We start from the raw sequence: 22,351 nt of genomic DNA on the forward strand, positions 1-22,351 counted from the left end.
TTACTTAGAAGTAACGCGTTTGCAAACAGCCATGTTCATTCAAAAGGAAAAGAACTTAATCACCTTAGCTTGTTAAATGGACTTGGTCGGGTCAATGGTCGACCTTTATTATGTGAATAGGTTACCTGAATAGCAGCTTTTAATGACTAAGACACATAGGCATCTACATGGTTTCAGTTTTAAATAGCCTTTATGTGAGGCTAGAAGCTTTTACTTACTCTGTGTTGGTTTGTAATTCTTGAGTGTAGCGTCAAAGAGACAGGCAAGTACTCTTGATGAGCAGGTTTACCTCAAATTGGGCTGTATGCTATTCATTTATTTACCTTGGAAGCTTGTAAGAGCTAGTTTTAGGATGTCTAATACAATAATAATGTGATATTGTACCTAAAATGGTCTTGCTTGCTATTTTTGCCATTTATAGATTTTCTATAATTATATGTCTTTTTACTTCTTTTGGTTTATTGCAAGCACCAGCCGATAGCTGGTCACAAACCAGCAGACCTGACAGCTCCCTCCTTTAGCCTAATTGCTCTTCTACTCGTGCCGTGGTTTGTGCTGACAGGTATTTGATAGTCCTGTTAATCGACCTATGTGAGGGGTGGCTTTCTGGCTGGCGTATCTCTTTGAGAGGAGTGCTTGATCGGGGTGCCTTGGCAGGCGGGTTGAAAACAGTCTCAGTGATGGCGGCTCTATGTGGTTTTGTGCAGTGCCAATGGCAGCCACTCGGCAGACTGCTTCTACTTCTGCAGTCAGCGTATCATCTTATAGTGCCTCTGCATCATCGTCGTTAATTTACAAAGCAATTGGCTCGGGTGGCTCATGCTAGTTTTGTTAGTGGCCTCCTCCTATCCTTTATGTCCTTTATACGCTACCACATTTGCCGGCTTATGGTTCATGCAATGCTTCCTCAGCTTCTTCCAACTTTTTTATAACCCGAGTCATTAACTTTTGCAGAGAAGTTTCACAGGCGTTTTCTATGTTTTCTAATAAACTGATAGCAAAAAGAGTGAGCGAGTGCTTTAATAAGAAAGCCTTGGTAGCGACTGTAAGAGCCATTTTGTCATTTTCTTTTTCGGACTCTGAACAGTCTTTCGGTGATTCTATTGTGTAACATATTACATGTTTGTAGCCATCTGGCCTCCTAGTGGCTAAGGCCACCTTAAGATTATGCCTAGCCGGTTCCGGGGCTGTTTTTTCGGAGCCCTTTAGGGTTTGACCAGAGATGTCTCAGGTTCTGCCGGAGCCTTTTCAGGTCCGGCCAGATTGTTTGCCGAGCTCGGCTCTTGATTATTTTTTTACTCAGTTGGGCTGGACTCTCTGCTAGAGTTGTCTTCTGTTCACGGATCTTTGCGGCTTTTATGAGCAGCTTCTCCCAGCCGAGGGGCGCAGCTTTGGCAGAGGTTTTTTCGGAGCTTCTACCGGATGCTTTCCTGGTCTGCCTGATCAGGCTCTATATATATCGGGGATCTTTTAGGCTTCAAGGTGGTTGGGGCTTGTCCTAACTATTTTAGACAGGCGTAGTAAAGTTTCAATCTTGCTTCGCTTTGTACTAACGATTGGCCCTGCCTTCCCACCAGGTATGTGTGGTTGTTCCAGGCCTTGAAAACCTGGTACAGTCCCACGAATTTCATCCCCAATTTGGGGTTGTCTCCCCATTGCCTGCACTTTTTCGTGAGCCATACCCAGTGGCTGGGTGCATAAAATGAAGGTTCCTCCCTGCTTTTCACCAGATTTTTATCTGGCTCTCACTGGTGCTGTGACATCGGGTAGTGCCAGTGCATCTCGCTACCGGGTGAAATGGTCTGTGAGGATCAACACCCATTTGTTTTTTTTTATGGGTAGGGAGGGGGCCAACTAGGTCGATGACTTCCTCTTTCTAAGGCCTGCCCACAAATAGCCTCTGCCCTTTTCCAGCTGTCCTGGTTTCTCTGTTCTTTCCGGCCTGGCACATCTCGCAACTTTTTACTAGCAGTGTGACAGTAGAAGTCAGGCCTGTTCAGTACTAGGTTATCACGGTACCAGGAAAGCGGCTAATTGTTCTTAACACCCTAGAATTGGCCAGAAGGTGTGTCTGCCATACGCCAGTCTTTCGTATGGTTGGCGGACAGACGGCGCACCATCTGGCATGATTCTGAAGCACCACGCATGCCTCCAACACACCCTCTGGCTAACTGCGGAGAGAGTCTCGCATGCGGTTCCTGTAACGCGTAGCCTGTCTTGACAAACTGTTGTTTTTGCGGAGTTGTCCTCCCTTGAGAAGGCGAGCAAACTAACAATTTGTCACAAGACGCACTGCACCTGACGCATCAGCTGCACTTAAAGAGAGTTGTTCTCTTCCGTTTATGCGGTTAAAGCAACAGACTTGTAAGGTCAGAGGCACACTTTCGGCACATTAGCATGACTTGACCTTTTAACATTTGGTAGAATTAGTGATGGTAGTTGTATGAAAGAAATATTGTGAGCCACAGATCCCAAAATCAAACAGGCTTTCTTCGACAATGATTCGATATGCGGGTATAGTTCTGGGTTACATAAAATTTCTATTTACATGTTGTTTCTGCAAGGGACATTGATAAAACAAGAGCTATTACTTGTTTCTTGCAATAGCTCATGTACTGTCAATGTGTCCATGGCAGAAATCTTTCAAAACTGATAGTGTATCTATTTCAACATCTTTATATATGTGTAATATTAGAAGAGTATTTAGACTAGCCTGCCCCATAGTGCTCCTCATCGATGTTTTGATTCGGTCCAATGCATAAAAAAAATCTCTAACTCACTGCATTAGTGGCAGGCAAAACCAATACTAGATTAGTGAGCCTCTCCACTTCATACGGTAGTTAGTAGCACTGGAGCGCCACTAGCGCTCGCTCGAGCGCTAATAATTAGTAGTTGGAAGTTCCAAATGAATGAGCTTAAGCCGTGGTCAAACGATGGCCAAACCGACTTAGGTTTGGTTTGGTTCAGAGGTTGTTTTACTTCGGTTCGGCTAAGCCACATGTCACACGGCGTCCGAAGTCGCTTTGCTTCCTAGATACCATACGCATGGAGACAAGACACTGTTTCATTGGTAGTTTTTATGTATTTGAGCTAAATACTTCTATTGTAAACAAAAAACTTTGAGGAACAGTTACTAATTATAATTACACAGCAGATTTATCAGAGATTGTTCAGCTGTTCAAAATAAATCACTCGATACAAAGATTTTGCCAACTCTTCCAATCAGCAAAATTATATTTTTTGTTAATACATAAATGTTTTCCTATGTTGAGTACATAACAAACAAAAACAGTCTTTATCATAGTATTGTGGTTTAACATAAATAAATCAGTCAACGATTCTTCATCAGGATGAGTATGACACATTACGTCTAATCCACACAAAAGAAAACCGCAACCATTCTCTTACATTTATGTAAAACTTAAGTGCAACATCTTACATTTATGCAACACAATCCCAAGTTTGAGTGAGCCTTGTCGTGATTGCTTCATGTTGTTTATTTAATGAAATAAAAAGATCGCCCCATTTCTTTTTTAACTTTGCTCACTGCATGTAAGGAGAAATGTGACGCGTGCTCGCTACAATTTTAACCAGCCAGTAAGAGCAATGGTTCGGCCACGAAATTTCGAGCAGGACCGAAATGGTTCGTTTCGACCAGAAATATTTTTGTCCAAACAGTTTACAACTGGCAGCGACGTCGTTATGCGTCGTTTAGTTTGTTTCGGCTCTCGTGTGACCACCCATTTAGACTGCAATTTTTAGCACTCAGCCGCCGAAATTTACTAAAACGTTGAGGCAGCTCTGCGGGATTACAAGCCTGCTACCACTACTACCGGTAGAACCAGCTAACGATGTTCCTAACTAACCATTCAGAATTTCCATCTGACGTGCAAGCGACGTGTAAATACAAATGAACTAAACTCGCATATAACCAGAACTATACTCACATATTGAATCATTGTCAAAGTAAGCCCGTTTGATTTAGGCATCTGTGGCTCACAATATCTCTTTCTTACAACTACCATCACTAATTCCACCAAATGTTAAGAGGTCAAGTCATGCTAATGTGCCGAAAGTGTGCCGCTGGCCTTACAAGTTTGATGCTTTAACCGGATAATTGGAAGAGAACTACTCCCTTCAAGTGCAGCTGATGCATCAGGTGCAGTGCGTTTTGTGACAAGCTGTTGTTTTGCTCGCCCGCTCAATGGAGGGACAACTCCTCAAAAACAGCAGTTTGTCAAGACAGGCTATAACGCGTGGGCGCAATGCTAAAATAATTAGCACGCACATGAGGTAAGCCGTATATGAAAACATAGCAGATCAAGATACCGTTGTAGCTCAGCACTAGAGTGGTAGAGCTCTGGATAAGCAACTTGTGGTCACATTCGTTGTAAGTTCAAGCCCTTTAAAGTGTGGAATATTTTTCCAAGATTTTATTAGCTATAGCTGAAATGACCGATCCGCAGACGACATACTTTGAGAAATATATATATAGATATATACATATATATGTATTCTAGCTGTACAACCCGACGTTTCCCAGGTAATAAAAAAGTATTTATACCGAAAATGGATTTGTATTTAACATATAGCGGAATTTTCCATTCTAACCTTCAAACAACATATCATAAAAGAAATGTTTTGTGTGATTGCAATACATTAAAAGAGAAAATAAAAACAACTGTAAAGGTTTTCAAACTTTGTCAAACAACTGCAACTTTCAAACATCACATCATAAAGAAAAGGTTTAGTGCAGGACAACTAGAAGTAAATTAAAATTAAATAAAACAAATGTAAAGGTTTTCAAACAACTGCAAATTTAAAGATTGACTTGCAACAAAATTCACATTACAGTTATTTGATATTAAAAGATTCACCATGTCTTACTCTGTTGTGTTGTAAGTCTCAAATATGTGGGAATGTGATTACAAGCTCTTAAAAACTAAAAAACGACCAGTTAATCGCAGCACAGACCGCCGTAGTTTGGATTCTCTTTCCAAAACGGCTCAAATGTGGCGTAATTGTGACAGATGGTTTGTGTTTACACTTTCAAGTAACCTTATTCATCAAAGTATTTTTACAAATATACTTCACGCATTCAATAAAATCATGTCTATTGTTCTTACGCGTCTTTTTATCGTCATCGTAATGCTGTCACTTGGCAGTGATATCTTATAACTTACCGTAAAAATTCGTTTAATTTTTTAGCTTTATCTTGAAGGAGTACACATCATTGTCTGATAATCATGACGAACCTGTTGGTCACTTGTGATAATCGAAAAGTGCTGCAAAAATTATTTGCGAAGTCCTGGGTCACATGATCAGATTACGACTTGCCGCTTAGACCAGGCCGAAACAAAACTGTAATGTAGGGAGCATATATATTCGTTCGATACAGGGTCTTTGGTAAAACCCAAAGTGTTTGTCATATCTAGTGCTACGATAAGTTTATATTGAGCTTTTTATTGGCCTTTCAATTCACGTGAGAACATCACGTGACAAAACGATAACCAAATTTCATGGCTACGTCAAGAAAATAAATAGATTCCAATCTACGGCGGCTTTTTGTTTTTGAACTTTTAAGAGCTTGTAATCACTTTTCTACACATTTGGCACCTACAACGCAACAGAGTAAGACATGGTGATTCTTTTAATACCAAATAACTGTAATGTGAATGTTGTTGCAAGTCAACATTTAAAATTTCATAGTTTGAAAGAAGTGTTTCGTTGAAATAAATTAGAAGAAAAAATAAAAATTTAAAGGTGTTTAAATGTAAATGTGAACTCATTAGAAAGTAAGTGCTGCATATAATAGTCTATTTTACTATGATCACAATGAAAAGTTATTTGGTATACAAATATATGATTTAAGTTCGTGTGTTGGCATGCAAAGATTTTTGCACGTTGTTCATCAGTCTGCGATGGTCGAAGTTGAGCTCTTTTTTCTAGCCTTTGGTAAGCGTTCGTTTCTTTTCTGTTCAGTTTTTAAGGTTTTAGCATCAGCTTTCCTCAGCCTGTCTTTTTTAAGTATTTCTTCTTTTTCCTCTGATGAATCATTGCAGGTTCTTTTCTTTGGAGGCATTAGAAAATGTGCAATTTCAGAGAATACATGTATTTAACAGATTAATAAAAAAAAGACAGAATACGGTAGTATTTTGTAGTTGAAATTTTATTAGAACAATTTCTGCCAAAAATGGTTGAATGAAAAAGTAAAATTAATAACAAAGATTGGAAACTAAGTAATAATATTAGTGTTAGAAAATGAATAATGTTTAAACTTCAAACATGATGCTCAAATTATTTTTAAAAATGCATGTTAAAATAATAACTATAATGAAACAATTTTTAAAAACTTATATTATAAACTTCAACAGTTAAATGTAAGAAATTTATAAATGTAAATTTATATGTAAATTTCTCAAAGTATGTAAATGTATGTAAATATAGGAGAGGGAGGAATAACTGATACATGTAATCTTAAATGATAAATCTTACAGATAATCTAACACATAATCTTACAGTAATCTTACAAAGGTTTGTTATAAAATGTAAAATTAATTACGAATTACTAATTGGTTAGGTTTAGAAGGAAAAATGTGTAATCTAATACACAAAGTGAGCACTGGTAGGAACTTTTGTGGAACGCGGGTTTAACGAACGCAATACACGTCTGTTGAGGATAGGAATTTGCGCTTGTTATTATACTATATCGTTGTTGAAAAAAATGTTAAATAACAAATTGAAAAATATTCATACAAGCAAAGATGTTTTAATTGAGTTAAAAGAAATAACGTGAAAAGATTTTTTAAAACAGTAAAATCTTTGTTCGTATTTAATGATTGTGGAGCGCAACGTAGCAGATCAGAAACCAAAAACATAATGTAGCTAGGAAAAAGTCATTCGAGCAGCTGGAATATATTAGTAGCTAACTAAATGTAGATGTAAAATAAATAGCAAGTATGTAAACTACATGTACGAAATGTCGATGAAACATATAAATTTTGGTCACGTATATAATCAGTACAGAAATTGCTAAATTTTAAGTTCGAAAGAAACTTTTAACTTTAATGAAAAGAGGCGAAGAAGTATCGCGTTGAATTTCGTTGTCTCAAAATATTTCTGGGCAGTAGCATTGTAACTCGTGGACGCAAAGCTAAAATAATTAGCACGCTCATGGTGTATAAAATATATGAAAACGTATCAGATCACTATGCTGTGCTAGCTCAGTGGTAGAGAGTCTGGATAAGAAACTTGTTGATGCATTCGTTGTGAGTTTAAATCCATCAAAACGCAGAATTTTTATATCAATATTTGAATATCTAAAGCCGGAATGCAGACAGACAGCAGACATACATCATACTTTGACATATATATATGTGTGAACATATGTATATCTCTATACATGTTTCTCAAATTTTGTGTATTTGCGTGCGTGTCCAGCTATAGCTATTAATATATTGAAGTTAAAATTCCACATTTAAATGGATTTGAACTCACAGAGATTGCAACCAAAAGTTTAAAATCTGCATGCTTTACCACTGAGCCATACAAAGCATAACAATTTAATACCTATCATAATTATACCGTTTTGCAGTATGCGCACGGTAATTATTTTAGCACTGCACCTAGGCATTACAATCCTCCTGTTAAGAAAGAATTTGCATAAGTTTCAATTACTATATATTAGGTCAAGACCAATTCTTCTCATGCAGACACTTATAGGAATAGCCGTGTCATACTCTTTCCGTTCGGTCAGACAAGGACAGTATGATATCTCATTTTTACATTTGTACTGCGTAGTATTGAGGGGTACCATTATTGCTGTATTCAAAGTTTTGATGGATAGCTTCTGGTGGAGCAGTAACTTTTTTTATACACACACAAACGATTTTAGGCAAAAACTTTTATTATTAATTCTACGTATTTATTTTTTTTTCGTTTTCTCAGTTCGTATTAATTGTATCCTTACCAAATAATCTTTTAATTGTAATCATAGCAAACCTGATTAAATTTAGCTATTAATTGCTAATTCTTTCACGTTTTCATCTAAACCCTTTTATGGCTGCTTTATTTTCACTAATTTAGTTGAATTAAGTTTTAAACCTTTAAAGTTGTTTTTATTTTCCACTAAATGATTTCAACTACACAAGACACTTTTCCCATGATATATAGCCGGAAAGTTAGAAGGGAAAATGTTTTTATATATTAGAAGCACATCAGTTTTCTGTTAAAAGACATTTTTATTACCCAGGCAAATATATATATACATACATATATATATACATACATATATATACATATATATATGTATATATATACATATATATACATATACTGTGTATATATATATATTTACATATATATATATAGATATATATATATATATATACATATATATATATATATATATATATATATATATTTATATACATACGTATATATATATATATATATATATATACGTATGTATGTACAAGGTGAATGTCCGCGTTTCTCGGTTGTTAAAATTCAGCTTATTGACAATGATAGGTAATAAGAGTTGCTTGCCATTTGCTATTAGCTTGGCAATTACTAGGTTTTAATAATCAGCTTATAAGCAATGGATGGTAAACATCATTGCGTGTCACTTGCTGTTTGCCTAGTACATTGCCAATGAATAATTTAAGTAAGCTCACTAATAAGAGCTACTCCTCTCTGTGGCGTCAAGCCATCACTTTGCGTTTTGACCGGAAGCATTAGCGTATTTGCCCCCGTATGGTGACATACATCAACTGGCAAATGTATTAAACTAAAAATGCTGAATTGGTAAAGCATTAGACTGGTGAACGGGAAGTTCTGAGGTCAAATCTTCTGCTTTACAGATTATGTGTTCCAAGATCTTAATAGTACAGCTAGGCGTATGCATTGATGAATACACACACAAACTCTGAGAAATATGCATAGCAACCACATGTATATACATATAACCAGTGTATATATATATATATATATATATATGCGTATACATGCTCCCAACCAATTGCATAGCTATATAGATTACAAAGATGCATTGGCCACGTTTTACTTGGATGCATGTAAGTTTTCAAAAGTATCAATTTAAGCTATGTAAGCTTGTGCTTACATTGTATTTGTTATTTTATGTTGAATTGTTGGAAAATTGGTATCAAGAATATTGTATTCTTGGTACTTTTTTCTTAATCTCTAGTAAATTTTTGTAAATCTTAACATTATCTTAATGTGTAATATTTGTTGAATGATTTGAAATATATTTTGAGACACTTGATGTAGTCTATAATGCTATGAACATTCTCATTTTATAAATAAATTACATATTATAAATAGAAGATACAGTAATTAATTCCTAACAATGTTTCATAACTTTCATGAGCTAGAGATGTTCCATAATGCATATGTACCTTCTTGCTTACTATAGAAATGCGCTTAGATACATTCTTGGCGGAACATTTTATTCCTTAATACCAAATTTTTATATTGTTAAAATGTTTATTTTTTCAGGTAGAAGATAACAAGTAGCATAAAGCCACTCCACGAACTGCTCATAAGAAAAAAAAGATACGTCTGCATCCAGCATGTCGCGACGTCACTTGGCATTGATGTTTGGAGTTGCTGTCATCTTTTCACTGATATTTTGTAAGTTATGTCAGCTTATCATTACATCTTCCGCTAGTTTTTCAATATCTGTCCATACTCGTAGTTTTATATATACAATTATTGACAATAGATACTAGCCACATACTAACATAAATTGGTAACTGTCACATTAACGTAACAATAGCTTTCTTCTAAAATTTTCGAAACTACTAAAAATATTTAATATACTTGTAAAAAGTAAAAATTCTCATAAGTATTACCTACTTTTGATTAAATATAAAAAGTTTTAGCAACAAGATAAAACAGAATAAAAGATAATATCATATGAAAGACTTCTAAATGGTGTCTAGTTAATGAGCTCTATCTCAATAACAGAAATCCTTCTTGTATAAATTAACTTAATATTACCTTCAACACATGTAGAGACTAACTTTGGTGAGCTATAAACTGTTGCTTTGGCAGTATAAACCAGGACATATTAAAAGGAAATATCAGGCGGTAGACTTCAATGTCTAATATGTGTCTAGTCAAGAAACTCCTTAATAACAGAACAGCTTCACATGCAACTGAAGTCAAAAATCTATCTGATGAATAATATATCAGGTTATTTTTAACACATTCCACTTTATGACAAGTGTAATATAAGCAACACAGCTATATGTAACATCAGAATAACTATTCATCAGCTCTGATGCTGCGATGTAGTTTAGCTGTAACTCTCTGTTATAATAGAGTGTATGGACAATTTTTCTATTTGAATATTTCAGTTTCTTGTGACTCAGTTGTAGCCTGTGATATATAATAATACACATCTAGTAATACATGTTATTCAAAATATGTCTTTGAAAAATTTATACTCTTGACCCTAGATATTTTTGATAATCAATGTCACTAATAATACAAGCTCTTGTAAAACATGCTAGTTTGTTATAAATATTTTTGATAGTAATAAGTCTTTTTGATAATGTATTAATGCAATAACACAATGATTATATGTTGTTGTATTATTTCATTTTTGCGGTAAAACTCTTATGTGATATCAAATTTGCTAGTTGCAGAATATGTTGTGAAATTGCACTAATGGTTATAGTAACAATATAATGGGGTGTAACGATAAAAATTCAGGCTGTGTGATTAATGTCTCTATTCGTGAACGCTTAAAGTACCACCAGACAATAGAAAAGAGCTTGCTCTGTTCATCCTTACATCAGCGCTTGATAGAAAGTAGAAGTTTCCATTACATTCTTGCGCGCATTTATGGTCAAGTTGAAACAATAATTGGACACAAATACAGGGAAATTGAAAAGAAGATGAAAATTTTAATGTAATTACTTATTTAATTAATTATTTAATGCAAAAATTTTTGTTTGATGCAGTAAGAAGAGTGGCCAAATCTTTATTCAGAAACTAGCAGAAATACTAAAAATTGATTTGTTTTATGACTGCGTCAATGTTCTCTTAATTGTTACTAGTACTCATGCAGTCTAGTATAAGGATTGCCTACTCATATGCTGCCAGTGCACTAGTGAACCGTAAAAGATCATCAGGTGTACTGTTACAGATAATCAATAAATTGTCTATTTTCCAACAGCATCAGATAAATCAATGTAAATCAAATATACACTAATAAATTTTTATTTGTCATCTAAAAAAGCTCACTACAGAACAGAGCCGTAGCTATCGTTTAAAATTCTCAATGACAGCAAAGAAAAATACTCGTAATGATCTACTCTGTGTCACTTTTTAGTGCCACCTTAGGGTTAGAGAAACTGAATGATGGCAGAAGCTATCATTCAGATTATTTATGTGTAAACTGTTAGGTGCCTCTGTTAGTTTAAAAAATGGAACCATAAGATTCCTCTGTTATTTTAAGAAATGGAAGCATGGCGCTCATATCATGGTTGTTCATCTTATGCTCATATCGACCCTAAACAAAGTTAATTGTAATAGAGGTGTTTCTGAGAAGAAAAAATGCAAATATGAAGTTGAGTTATGAACCCATTCACACTCTTTTTATTGTTCAAAAAGCAAGAGTTTGAAAGTTTTTTTTAATCCTTTGCCAAAAGACTTTTTTATTCTGGTCAACAAAGCCATTTTGATAGTTTTTTTAACCACATATCTGTTTGAGGTGAGCTTCTCAAGCTTGACTCCAATTAAAACTAAAAACTAGGGCTAACTGAGAACTGTTGAACAAGAGCTTAATCTGTGTATTTCTATCACTCCTGCAAGGATATGCATGCTTTCATTTAGGCCTATGTTTTACCGAGTGCATAAAGACATTGAAAAACTCACTAACTATATGTATTACTGTGTCAAAGTACCATTTTGTGTTATTTCGTTTTGTATTGTGCATCATGACTTTTAAAAATTGAAAAATGTGCTGCGGCTCCAAAAATATTGAATATAACTTGTCTAGTGTATAATGTAAAATGTCAGGCATGCCAAGAAAGCACAAAGAACAACTAACTTTATAACTTTTTTAAAAATTGCAGTAGCTAGATAGTTAGGCTAAGTATTAGAATCTCATTCTGTCAAGCTGAAAGTTCCGAGTGTAAATCTCAAAAGTTACACTATTTATCCTAACCTCCAAACTTGGCTTTTGTTCTGCTGTTCATATTATAGCAAATGTTGTTCTTTTTAATTTTGATTTCATCTAGTTTTGTGCGCTTTAGCAGATAAAGACTTTAGTTGAAGTTAGTTTTAGTGTTCTATCTAATCTAGCCATTCCTTTCAAAAAGCACCAAATTCTGTGTACTCACGAAAGTTATACAATGTCATGTACTATGATGACAGAGCTTTTAAATATGACTCGTTTTAAAGCCTATAACAATATTACCTAAAGTTAGTGCTAAACAGATCATTGCAGAGACCATTTAATTTTTAGGATGGCATTAATTAAAGACACAATATACACACAAAAACGACTAATTTTTTTACTGCTTCGAATGAAATTAAATTTCGTAAGGTACTTCTTTGTTTGATTTTCTTGTCAAGAATGCTTACTCTCTATATTTTGACAATTTCACACAGATATTGACTTTACTAACCCTAAAAGATCTAAAGGCTCAAGAGAAAGAACCAGAATCCAGCCCTTTGTCTTTGCCAATGGCTCCTTGTTTACATCCAAAGAGAAGAAACCAGGTATTTTTTTATATTTTAAATTAAACTTGCATAAGTTTTGGAAATATTAGAATTGTGATGGTATATTAATAATAATAATTTAAAATAGAATTTTTGACTGAGAAGAAAGTGGCATCAACCTTACTTTCTTTGACATGGTACTTAATGTAAGATGGTGTGACAGGGGACCCATCAGTATGCTACAATATCTCTCCCTCTAAAAGTGAGTGTAACAGTGCAATACTGTATGATGACCGGGCACCACAGAAGTTTCCTCTCCAGTTTGTTTCTGGTGCACCAGGGAGTGGAAATGATTGGATAATGTGGCTTGCATCCTTAAATAGTGAGTATTGTCTGTTTACCTTTTTTTCCAATTTTATTAACAACCACTTTTTCTACTAAAAATAAACTTTGATAATCAGTTTTTTCTAATCTCAATCAATAATCTAAAGAATTCTTCTAGTTTAATTTTAATCAACTGCTATAAAAACATTTGTTAAATTTTGCTTGTTAATCTACATGTATATCAGTATAGATTTATCTATGTGTTAGGAGGCCATACCTGTGAAATCTATCTAAAACTGAAAATCACCTACCACTTGAGCTTTGAAAATAACTCTATGAAAGTTATTGATGCTATGAATAAGATGAAAAGAGAGACATCAAAATGTGTATTTTTAAAAACCCATGAGCCGTGGCATCCAAAAATAAAGAATCCTTTGGCCTAAAACTGTTCTTTAAAGGTTGACTTGCAAAAAAATTCACATTACTGCTATTTGATATGAAAAGATTCACCATGCCTTACTCTGTTGTGTTGTAAGTGCAAAATATGTGAAAAGGTGATTACAAGCTCTTAAAAGCTCAAAAACGAACAGAAAATCGCAGGCACACGAGACCGCCGTAGTTTGAATTCCCTTTCCAAAACGGCTCAAATGTGATGTAGTTGGGAGAGATGGTTTCTGTTTATACTTTCTTGCAACCTTAATTGTTGAAATATTTTCACAAATAATCTTCACACATTCAATAAAACTATGTCTATTGTTCTTACGCATCTGTTTTATCGTCATTGTAATGCTGTCACTTTTAGTACTGATATCTTATAACTTACCGTAAAAATTGTTAAACTTTTTAACCTTAGCTCGAAGGAGTACATATCATTGTCTGATAATCATGACGAGCCTGTTGGTCACCTGTGATAATCGAAAAGTGCTGCAAAAATTATTTGCGAAGTATTGGGTCACATGATTAGATTACAACTTGATGATTGAATAATGCCGAAACAAAACTGTAAAGTAGCGAGCATCTATGTTTGACACGGGGTCTTCGGTAAAACCCCAAATGTTTGTCATAGACTAGTATTACGATAAGTTTTATATTGAGCTTTGTATTGGCCTTTCAATTTACATGAGAACATACGTGACAGGACGATAACCAATTTCCGTAGTTATGTCATCAAATTAAAGAGATTCCAATCTACGGCGGCTTTTCATTTTTGAGCTTTTAAGAGCTTGTAATCACATTTCCACATATTTGGCACTTACAACACAACAGAGTAAGACATGGTGAATCTTTTGACACCAATTAACTGTAATGTGAGTTTTGTTGCAAGGCAACCTCTAAGGACAACTCTACTTCTATGTCATCCAAATGATGCAGCAGTTGCTGAATATAAAAGGTAAGTTGCAGACTAAAAGGTAATTTATTGAATGTAAGAAATAACTAGCTATCTAATTCCAAACTTACAAACCTTTGTGAGGCCAAAAAACTCAGTTTTAAACTGCATGAGAATAAAGCAGGAAGATTTCTGACTTGCAGGTTACTTTTAGCTATAAAATTTATTTTAATTAAAGCCTCTTTAGCATCTTTTCCATTTTAAATAAAATTCATTTGTTTTATTTATACTAAATATGTTTTATTATTAGATTTTTATAAAGCAATTTTACAATTATTTATCTTTTTATATTTCATAAATGAATATAAGTCTTTTGAAATTTTTAAGTCTTATTAAAAAACAACTGGACTTTTACATCAATTGTGCGATGCAGCATTTGCTGAATATAAAAAGTAAGTTTCTGACTAAAATATGTAAGTTTCTAAAAAACTAGAGGTAAGTCATTAATTATCAAAAAAGAGTTGATGAGTATGAAATCCAAGTGACTAAATATAAACTGTGTGCCAATGAATATAAAATGTACTTGCTATATTTAAAAATTAATTAACTGAATAGGCCTACTACGGATAAAATGCAACTTGTCTGTGGTATTTAGTTAATGGTGATAATGATAATATAAAAGTTGCAGTATATAAATTATGTGTTCTTGAATATAAGAATTAGGATAGTAAAGAGAAGAGGTAATATGCTGGGTACAGAAGGTAACCTACTAAAAGTAAGTGGTAACTTACTGAAAATAATAAATAACTTACTAGTTGTAAGAAATAAATCGCTGAATACAAGAGGTATATAATAAAAGCTAAATGGGGTTGAATAGAAAAGGTGAAACGATGATTATAATAAGTAATTTAATAAATATGGTATATACAATGCTGATAATAAAATATAAGGTACTCAATATAATAGGTATGTCAAAAAGTAGAGGTAAGATAAGTGAGCTAAGTTGCTATTTAATTCCGTATTTAAAAGCCACACAGACACAGCATGCATTACTTGAGACTAAAGCATAAAATTTTCTGGCTTGTAATTTTGTTGTAGTTAGTAAAAATATTTAAATTGTAGTCTCTTTAGCATATTTTTCGCTTTAAATAAAAGTAATTGTGAATATCTTTATTTATTTTAGGCACCTCATCCTAATAAAAAGTAATACAATTAATAAAAACCTTAGGTAAACTTTGCTTATCATTCTACATGCATATCATGGAAAATTTATTTTTAGCAGTAAGGATTTATCTTTGTGTTAGGTGGCCATACCTGTGAGATCTATCCAAAAATGCAAAAAACCTACCACGTGAGGATTAGAGATAACTCTACTACAAAAGTTGTTGATGCTATGAATAAGATGAAAAGAGAGACATCAGAATGTGTATTTCTTAAAACCCATGAGCCGTGGCATCCACAATTAAAGAATCCTTTGGCCTTTAACTGTTCTTTAAAGACAACTCTACTTCTACGTCATCCATATGATGCAGCATTTGCTGATTATAAAAGGTAAGTTGCAGACTAAAAGTTAATTTATTGAATGTAAGAAATAACTAGCTATCTAATTCCATACTTAAAACCTTTGTGAGGCCAAAAGACTCAGTTTTAAACTGCATGAGAATAAAGCAGAAAGCTTTCTGACTGGAAGGTTACTTTTAGCTATAAAATGTATTTTAATTAAAGCCTCTTCAGCATCTTTTCTAATTTAAATAAAATTCATTTGTTTTATTTATACTAAATATGTTTTATTAATAAGTTTTTATAAAGCAGTTTTACAATTATATATCATTTTATATATTATAAATGAATATAATAGTATTTTGGCATTTAACTTTTTTTAAAGAACAACTAGACTTTTAAATCAACTGTGCGATGCAGCATTTGCTGAATATAAGAAGTAAGTTGCTGAATAAAAGAGGTAAGTCTCTAAGAAATAGAGGTAACTCATTAATGATTAAAAAGAAGAGTTGATTAGTGTAAAATCTAAGTGACTAAATATAAATTGTGTGCCATTGAATATAAAAGATACTTGCTATATTTAAAGATTAATTAACTGAATACTACGGATAAAATGCAGCCTGTCTGTAATATTTAGTTAATAGTGATAATGATAATATAGAAGTTGCAGAATATAAATTATGTGTTCTTAAATATAAGACTTGAGATAGTAATCAGAAGAGGTAATATGCTGAGTACAGAAGGTAACCTGCTAAAGTAAATGGTAACTTACTGAAAATAAGAAGTAGCTTACTAGTATTAAGAAATAAATCGCTGAATACAAGAAGTACATAATAAAAGGTAAATACAGGCTAAATAAAAGAGGTAAAGTGATGATTATAAGAAGTAAGTTATTAATTATATGGTATACATTGCTGATAACAAAATATAAGTTACTCTTTATAATAAGTATGTCACAAAGGAGAGGTAAGATAAGTGAGCAGAGTTGCTATCTAATTCCATATTTTAAAGCCACACAGACACAGTATGCATTACTTGAGACTAAAGCATGAAATCTTTTTGCTTGCAGACTTGTTGTAGTTAGTAAAAATATTTAAATTGTAGCCTCTTTAGCATATTTTTCGTTTTAAATAAAAATAACTATGAATATCTTTATTTATTTTAGGCGCCTCACCCCTAAAAGTCATATAAAAAAAAGCTCAATTGAGGGAGTCACAACAGACAAATTCTTCAACCTTGTTAAAAATTCTACAAACTCAGGTTAGTGAGATTTGCATTATGTTGCATGAGTTTGCTCTATCTTTACTCCTTGCAGGTCGGTCGGCTCACTCTGTCGGCGTTGCTTCAGCTCAGGCTCCCCTAATTTTCCTTGGTGTAACAAAATTCTATCTTACCATTTGATTAGATGGTTCCTTGCGATGGCATATGCAGCAAAGCATGGTGCAGTATGTATGCAGGAGAAATGGCTAGCCATACATATAGCGCAAGAATTGTATGACTGCTTTGACTGCCGCCAGCAGCTCCTTCCAAGTGATGAAATAGTTTTACTGTAGGGTTGACAGTAATTTGCCATAGTAGGTGATAACCCTTTCAGTTCCGCCATGCGTCTAAAACATGACAGCACTGCCTCAACATCACATTCAATTGCATTCTTGTACAGGCTACAATCATTGTTTAAACCAGGATACCTGCTTGTCCCTTTCACTTTTCTAATGTTTTCCCTTGCCAGTCAATTGTTAAATGACAGGACAATAGTAGCAATGCTGGGTATATATTGTCATATCATTCTACTATCATCAAGAGTACCTATTGCCCCTTGAAATTTTAGGCAATGGACCCGGGCTATTTGAGCTGTTTTGGAATCTGTTTTCCAAAATGAACATAATGAACCATTTCATAGGTGTTTAAATTATAATACGTTTAATGAGTTATCGACTAGATACTTTTACTTCAAACGAGCTCATAATATAACACATTTGATATAGACACTGATGCTTAGATGCATGGATTTGATTGTTATCTGAAGTTGCCTAAAAACTGTCTTACAATAGTTGAACTACTTGATCAACTAAGTAAAAGCTATCAATGTTCCAGTTGACATAATTCTTGTGACTCAATCAAAGTATCGTCTACTGTTTTCAGACTACATGTCTTTTCTCGAGATATATGCTGCAAGATGGTCACGCCACATGCACTACTGGTTGGAGCAGTACAATGGGCTACTGCATGTAATGATATATAATAACGTCAAAGCTGACACTGTGAGAGAGATTGAAGAAATGCAGAGCTTTTTTGGTTATCACTTCAATGACACTAAACTCAGGTAAATAGAAACATTATATGTAAATATGCAAGTGTTTTGTGTTATCTTCCCTTTCAAAATGGTAAATTAAATTGATTTTAATAGAAATTGCTTAATTAAATAATCTAACTTCAATTAAAGTTTGGTTTGGTGTATTTAGTTTATAAGGACAATTATTATTCAAATAAAATTTCGAGTTTTGTAGTTTTTTTGTACAGACACTCCTGTTTCACAGTCGTTGTTCTACAGCCTGTGAATCATTCTCAACACCAGTTTGATCTGCTAAATCTCTACATTCAGACATTCATACAGCGCCAGATTAAGTTCAGTATTTAGGGTTTACAAGAGTATCATTTTGTTCTGTTGAATTTTACAAAATTTGTTACTTCAACCTGAATAAAGTTTATGTTGCAGCTTTTCAAACAATTATGAGTTTAAAAAATTTGTATTTTATCACCATAAAAATCATTAATTTAATCTAACGATCAGAAATGATATTATCAGAACAGCCATGACACAAAAATTTAAATAAAAAAACTTCATAATCATTTATTATGTAGCTTACTAAAGTCGTATGCTCAATGCAGCTACTATTACAAAGTTACCATAAAAATATTTAAATAGAGTTTAATAAAAAATAAAACAATGTTGATAAATGAGAGTTTATCTCAGCTCTTTTATTGTCTGCTCCAATAACAAACAAGCTCACTCAGAATTTTTTACACCATTTTTCTTTGCTAATATATTACATTTCAACTGATTCCTAATGTTATAAAAGCTAATTTGCCAAAACTAAGTGATTGACATTCATGAAGGCACAATATTTTTACTCATAAACAAACTATGGATTTGAAAGTCTAATTTCCTAATGAAGGAAAAACATATGCCTCAAAATTGATAAAACTAACTCGATAATTTTATGAGTTAATTTAAGAAAATTTTTATTATAGCAAATTTAATTCTGACTGAAAATAAGAAAACTTCAAAAGAATAATTTTCAGTCAAGATGAGTTTTACGTAACTTCAAACTTTTAACCAAGTAAAATATAGGAGTCATAGATTGTCATTCAATTTTTTTTTCAATGTAATTTGATTAGCTAACTGTGGTAATTTCTGTGGACTTTTTAAACTCTGCTGTGACAACATGAAGCAATGAGCAAAAACAAGATTTTGACAATTACTTGTGTACGCTATACTATTCGAAACGAGTCATTGTTTTAGTAATTTGATTGTCTTGGCGAAACACACCCGACTTGGAGGAATTTATCAGTGCGTGTATAGGTGACAGCGAGAGATAGCATGCTATACTTGTCTGTTCCCATCATGTAGACTGGTATGAGTAACAAAAATTATTAGTTGCGAATCAATTTTGTCAGTTTAAAAAATTGAAAATCTACAGTTATATAATGTCTATTTATAGAGGACACTGTTGTATGATGAAGTATCTATACAATGATAAGCTTAAAAGAAAGCCAAGTGAAGTTGATGGCTACAGGGTAAGGATATGGAACAGCAGTTCAAGTCTCATTTTAACCTGAGATTAAACTTGCAAGGTTAAATTTTTTTTGGCAATTTTATGCCTTAACTTAAACTATAGTTTACTGTAATGTAAAAGAAGTCTGGGACACTCCTTCCTGTGGCACTATACAAATTTCCAATAAGCTTCACAGCGGTGGCTAATTATATATGTACGTATTTGTATATCAGCATATACATGTATAATAAACCACATACATTGGAAAAATGCAAAGATGCTCTGCCTCTGCTTTGTAAGGCTTCTTGTTTCTTTTTTATTTGTTGGAGAGCTGTATTTTTTAATTTGCTAGGTCGTTTTGAGTCAAGTCAGCTCAAGCCAAGTCGCGAGCCAACTTCAGTCAAATAGCAGTCGTTGCTAAACGCTTTTAAATATTTCTTTTCAATCTTCTGTAAGAAAGGCAAATATAATATGTTTGTTTGTTGCTGTAGTTATTGATACCAAGTGTGTGCACCCTGACTTAGTTTGCTGTTTATTTAAAACATGTATGGGGATCTAATAAGTATTTTCCATACCCCAAAAGATCATTTGTTTTTTTGTTGCACAACTACAGTTCAAGATGTTGCTAGGGCTCCTCTACCACAATAGCCTAATGATCGGCATGCCTGGAAGCTCCTGAAGTGGTGTTTTCCAAAAACCCTGGCTAGATGGCCTAGCAATTTTGTCTTTAGAGAAGTTAGTCCTCAAATGCTAATACCGAACACTCTGTTTCAATATTGCTGGGTCAGCACCAGTTGCTTTGGCTATGCGATATTACAGTTTACTTCTTTTAGAGATTGATTTGGAAGCGCCACATTTCTAAATATACTGCGTAGCCTATTGGCCGAAGCTTCAAAGAGGAAGAGTTTTGTCAATCTTCCAGTGTTTTACCACACTATAATTATAAAATTTATTTTTAGGAAAACCAAAATGTTAAGCTATAATTAAAGTATGTTCTAGATAGAAAAATGTATTATGTATCATATTGCAATAGTTAAACTAAAAGGGCTGTATCATTCCATGCAATTGGTTCATAGTAATAGAGAGCGAAGGATAAATAGTCTATTTTTAAATTGTATTCAAAGCTCCCATAATTTATCACATAGGTTAAACTTTAATATATATTTATCTCAGCAAAAATTAGGTTTTCAGCTTAACTTTTCTGTTACCAAAAGGAAAAAACAAAGTGTTCACATGCTTTATTATGGTGTAAATCAAAAAAAGAATATCTACAGGTTTTTCTTAAGTTTTCTTTAATAACTTCTGTTTCAAAGCATTAGAAAAACGTATTTTGTTACAGCTGTTGTGTGGTAACAAAAAAAATTTGTACAACAAATTTGTACAACAGCTGCACAACAAAAAAATTTTTTGCTATAACAATGTTTATTTTTTTATGGTTTCCAAAGAATGTATATTCAAAAGGAGACTGCATAGACTATTTTATACTGATATTATATAGGTCATGCAACAGGTCAACAACAGTATACTCACTACCACATGTAGTCTGAGTTGTTGTTTGACATAAACTGATATAGCAGCCCATCTTTAATCTCTCACTGTTTGCAATTGTATCCATCAAAAGAGTTTTATGAAGGGCTAAATCAAACAACTAAATTGTTTCGTTTTACAGGAGATGATTTACAGAAGCTTAGGAGATATGCATCACAAGTTTGAAGCTTTAGCAGAGGAGGCAAATAGATTATTATCAAAGAAATACCATGACAGAAACTTATATCTAGTTAGAGGGTAAACAGGTTGAGTTGGTAAAAAGCACATGAAGGCAAATTAAATGATATGAAAAGTCAAATAATAAATCTTTCATTGGTTATATTTTATTTATAATCTAGGGCTAATTTATTATTTGTGAAATGAATCAATCTCAATTACAGTTGTATGATTTGGGAATGAAGAGAACTGACTTGCCTAAAAATCTTGTTAATCCTATTATCCGGTAAATAAGAACTTATATGAATTGAATATATCTCCATGTTCAAAGATCATCAAGTTATAACAACAAAGCTAATATTGCAACAAATTATAAACGTACTAATTTAACGTAAAATCTGCATGAGTGTGGTTTTGATATACATGTATATTTGCATTTTTATGTGCATAGACTTTTACATTTAAAACATAATCATAAATTTTAAAATTCGAAGATGGAAACTAACTCTCATGTGTACATCTTTTTGTTGCTAAAACAGAAAATATCAGCATGTGTCAGCTCTAATGTGTTTTTCTATTTATACCAATAGTGTCGGTATATGCGTGCCTATAACCTATAATTGGTGTGTGCTGAGAACCAATGTGGTGTGTATACATTAGTTAGTCTATTTTTTTTGTATCTGGTGTTTAGCTCATTTTCTACATAAATTTATTAGTACAGGTCATAGTCTTGTAGCACTTGGTGAGCGGTATTCCTACTAATATGCTTTTACTTTTTATACCTACCTGTCAAGTGATATCTTAAATAAAATAGACTCTGCTTCAATCAAACACTGTTTCGTGTTATACAATAGCAAATATTGGGTTAGTACGCAAATTCTACACTTTTTGGAATGAAGAGAGGAGGCTCCTAACATTAGCATTACAAAACAGGTTGTCCAACCATTATATTTTCGTCTCAGAATTTTGTGATAGCGCGACACACAAAAACACAAAATAGGACATAGTAATGGGCACTCATGGATGA

General features: G+C 33.3%; 1 protein-coding gene across 2 annotated transcripts; it reads left to right on the top strand.

Annotated features, from left to right (window-relative positions):
* Positions 1 to 193: 193 nt before the first annotated feature.
* Positions 194 to 22,077, top strand: LOC137387850 (sialate:O-sulfotransferase 1-like). 2 transcript variants are annotated; one of them, XM_068074364.1, is made up of 9 exons: positions 194 to 266; positions 9,521 to 9,651; positions 12,643 to 12,753; positions 12,917 to 13,075; positions 15,649 to 15,895; positions 17,010 to 17,104; positions 17,987 to 18,167; positions 19,567 to 19,642; positions 21,290 to 22,077. In XM_068074364.1, exons 2-9 carry the CDS (start codon positions 9,591 to 9,593, stop codon positions 21,407 to 21,409), a joined length of 1,050 nt encoding a protein of 349 aa, XP_067930465.1. In that variant the 5' UTR covers positions 194 to 266; positions 9,521 to 9,590; the 3' UTR covers positions 21,410 to 22,077. The 2 variants fall into 2 exon arrangements, with proteins under 2 accessions (XP_067930465.1, XP_067930466.1); XM_068074365.1 differs by lacking the exon at positions 19,567 to 19,642 and having other exon boundaries at positions 21,290 to 21,349.
* The last annotated feature ends 274 nt before the right edge of the window (positions 22,078 to 22,351 follow it).

This window comes from Watersipora subatra, chromosome 2, assembly GCF_963576615.1.
Source record: "Watersipora subatra chromosome 2, tzWatSuba1.1, whole genome shotgun sequence".
NCBI classification, from domain to species: domain Eukaryota; kingdom Metazoa; phylum Bryozoa; class Gymnolaemata; order Cheilostomatida; family Watersiporidae; genus Watersipora; species Watersipora subatra.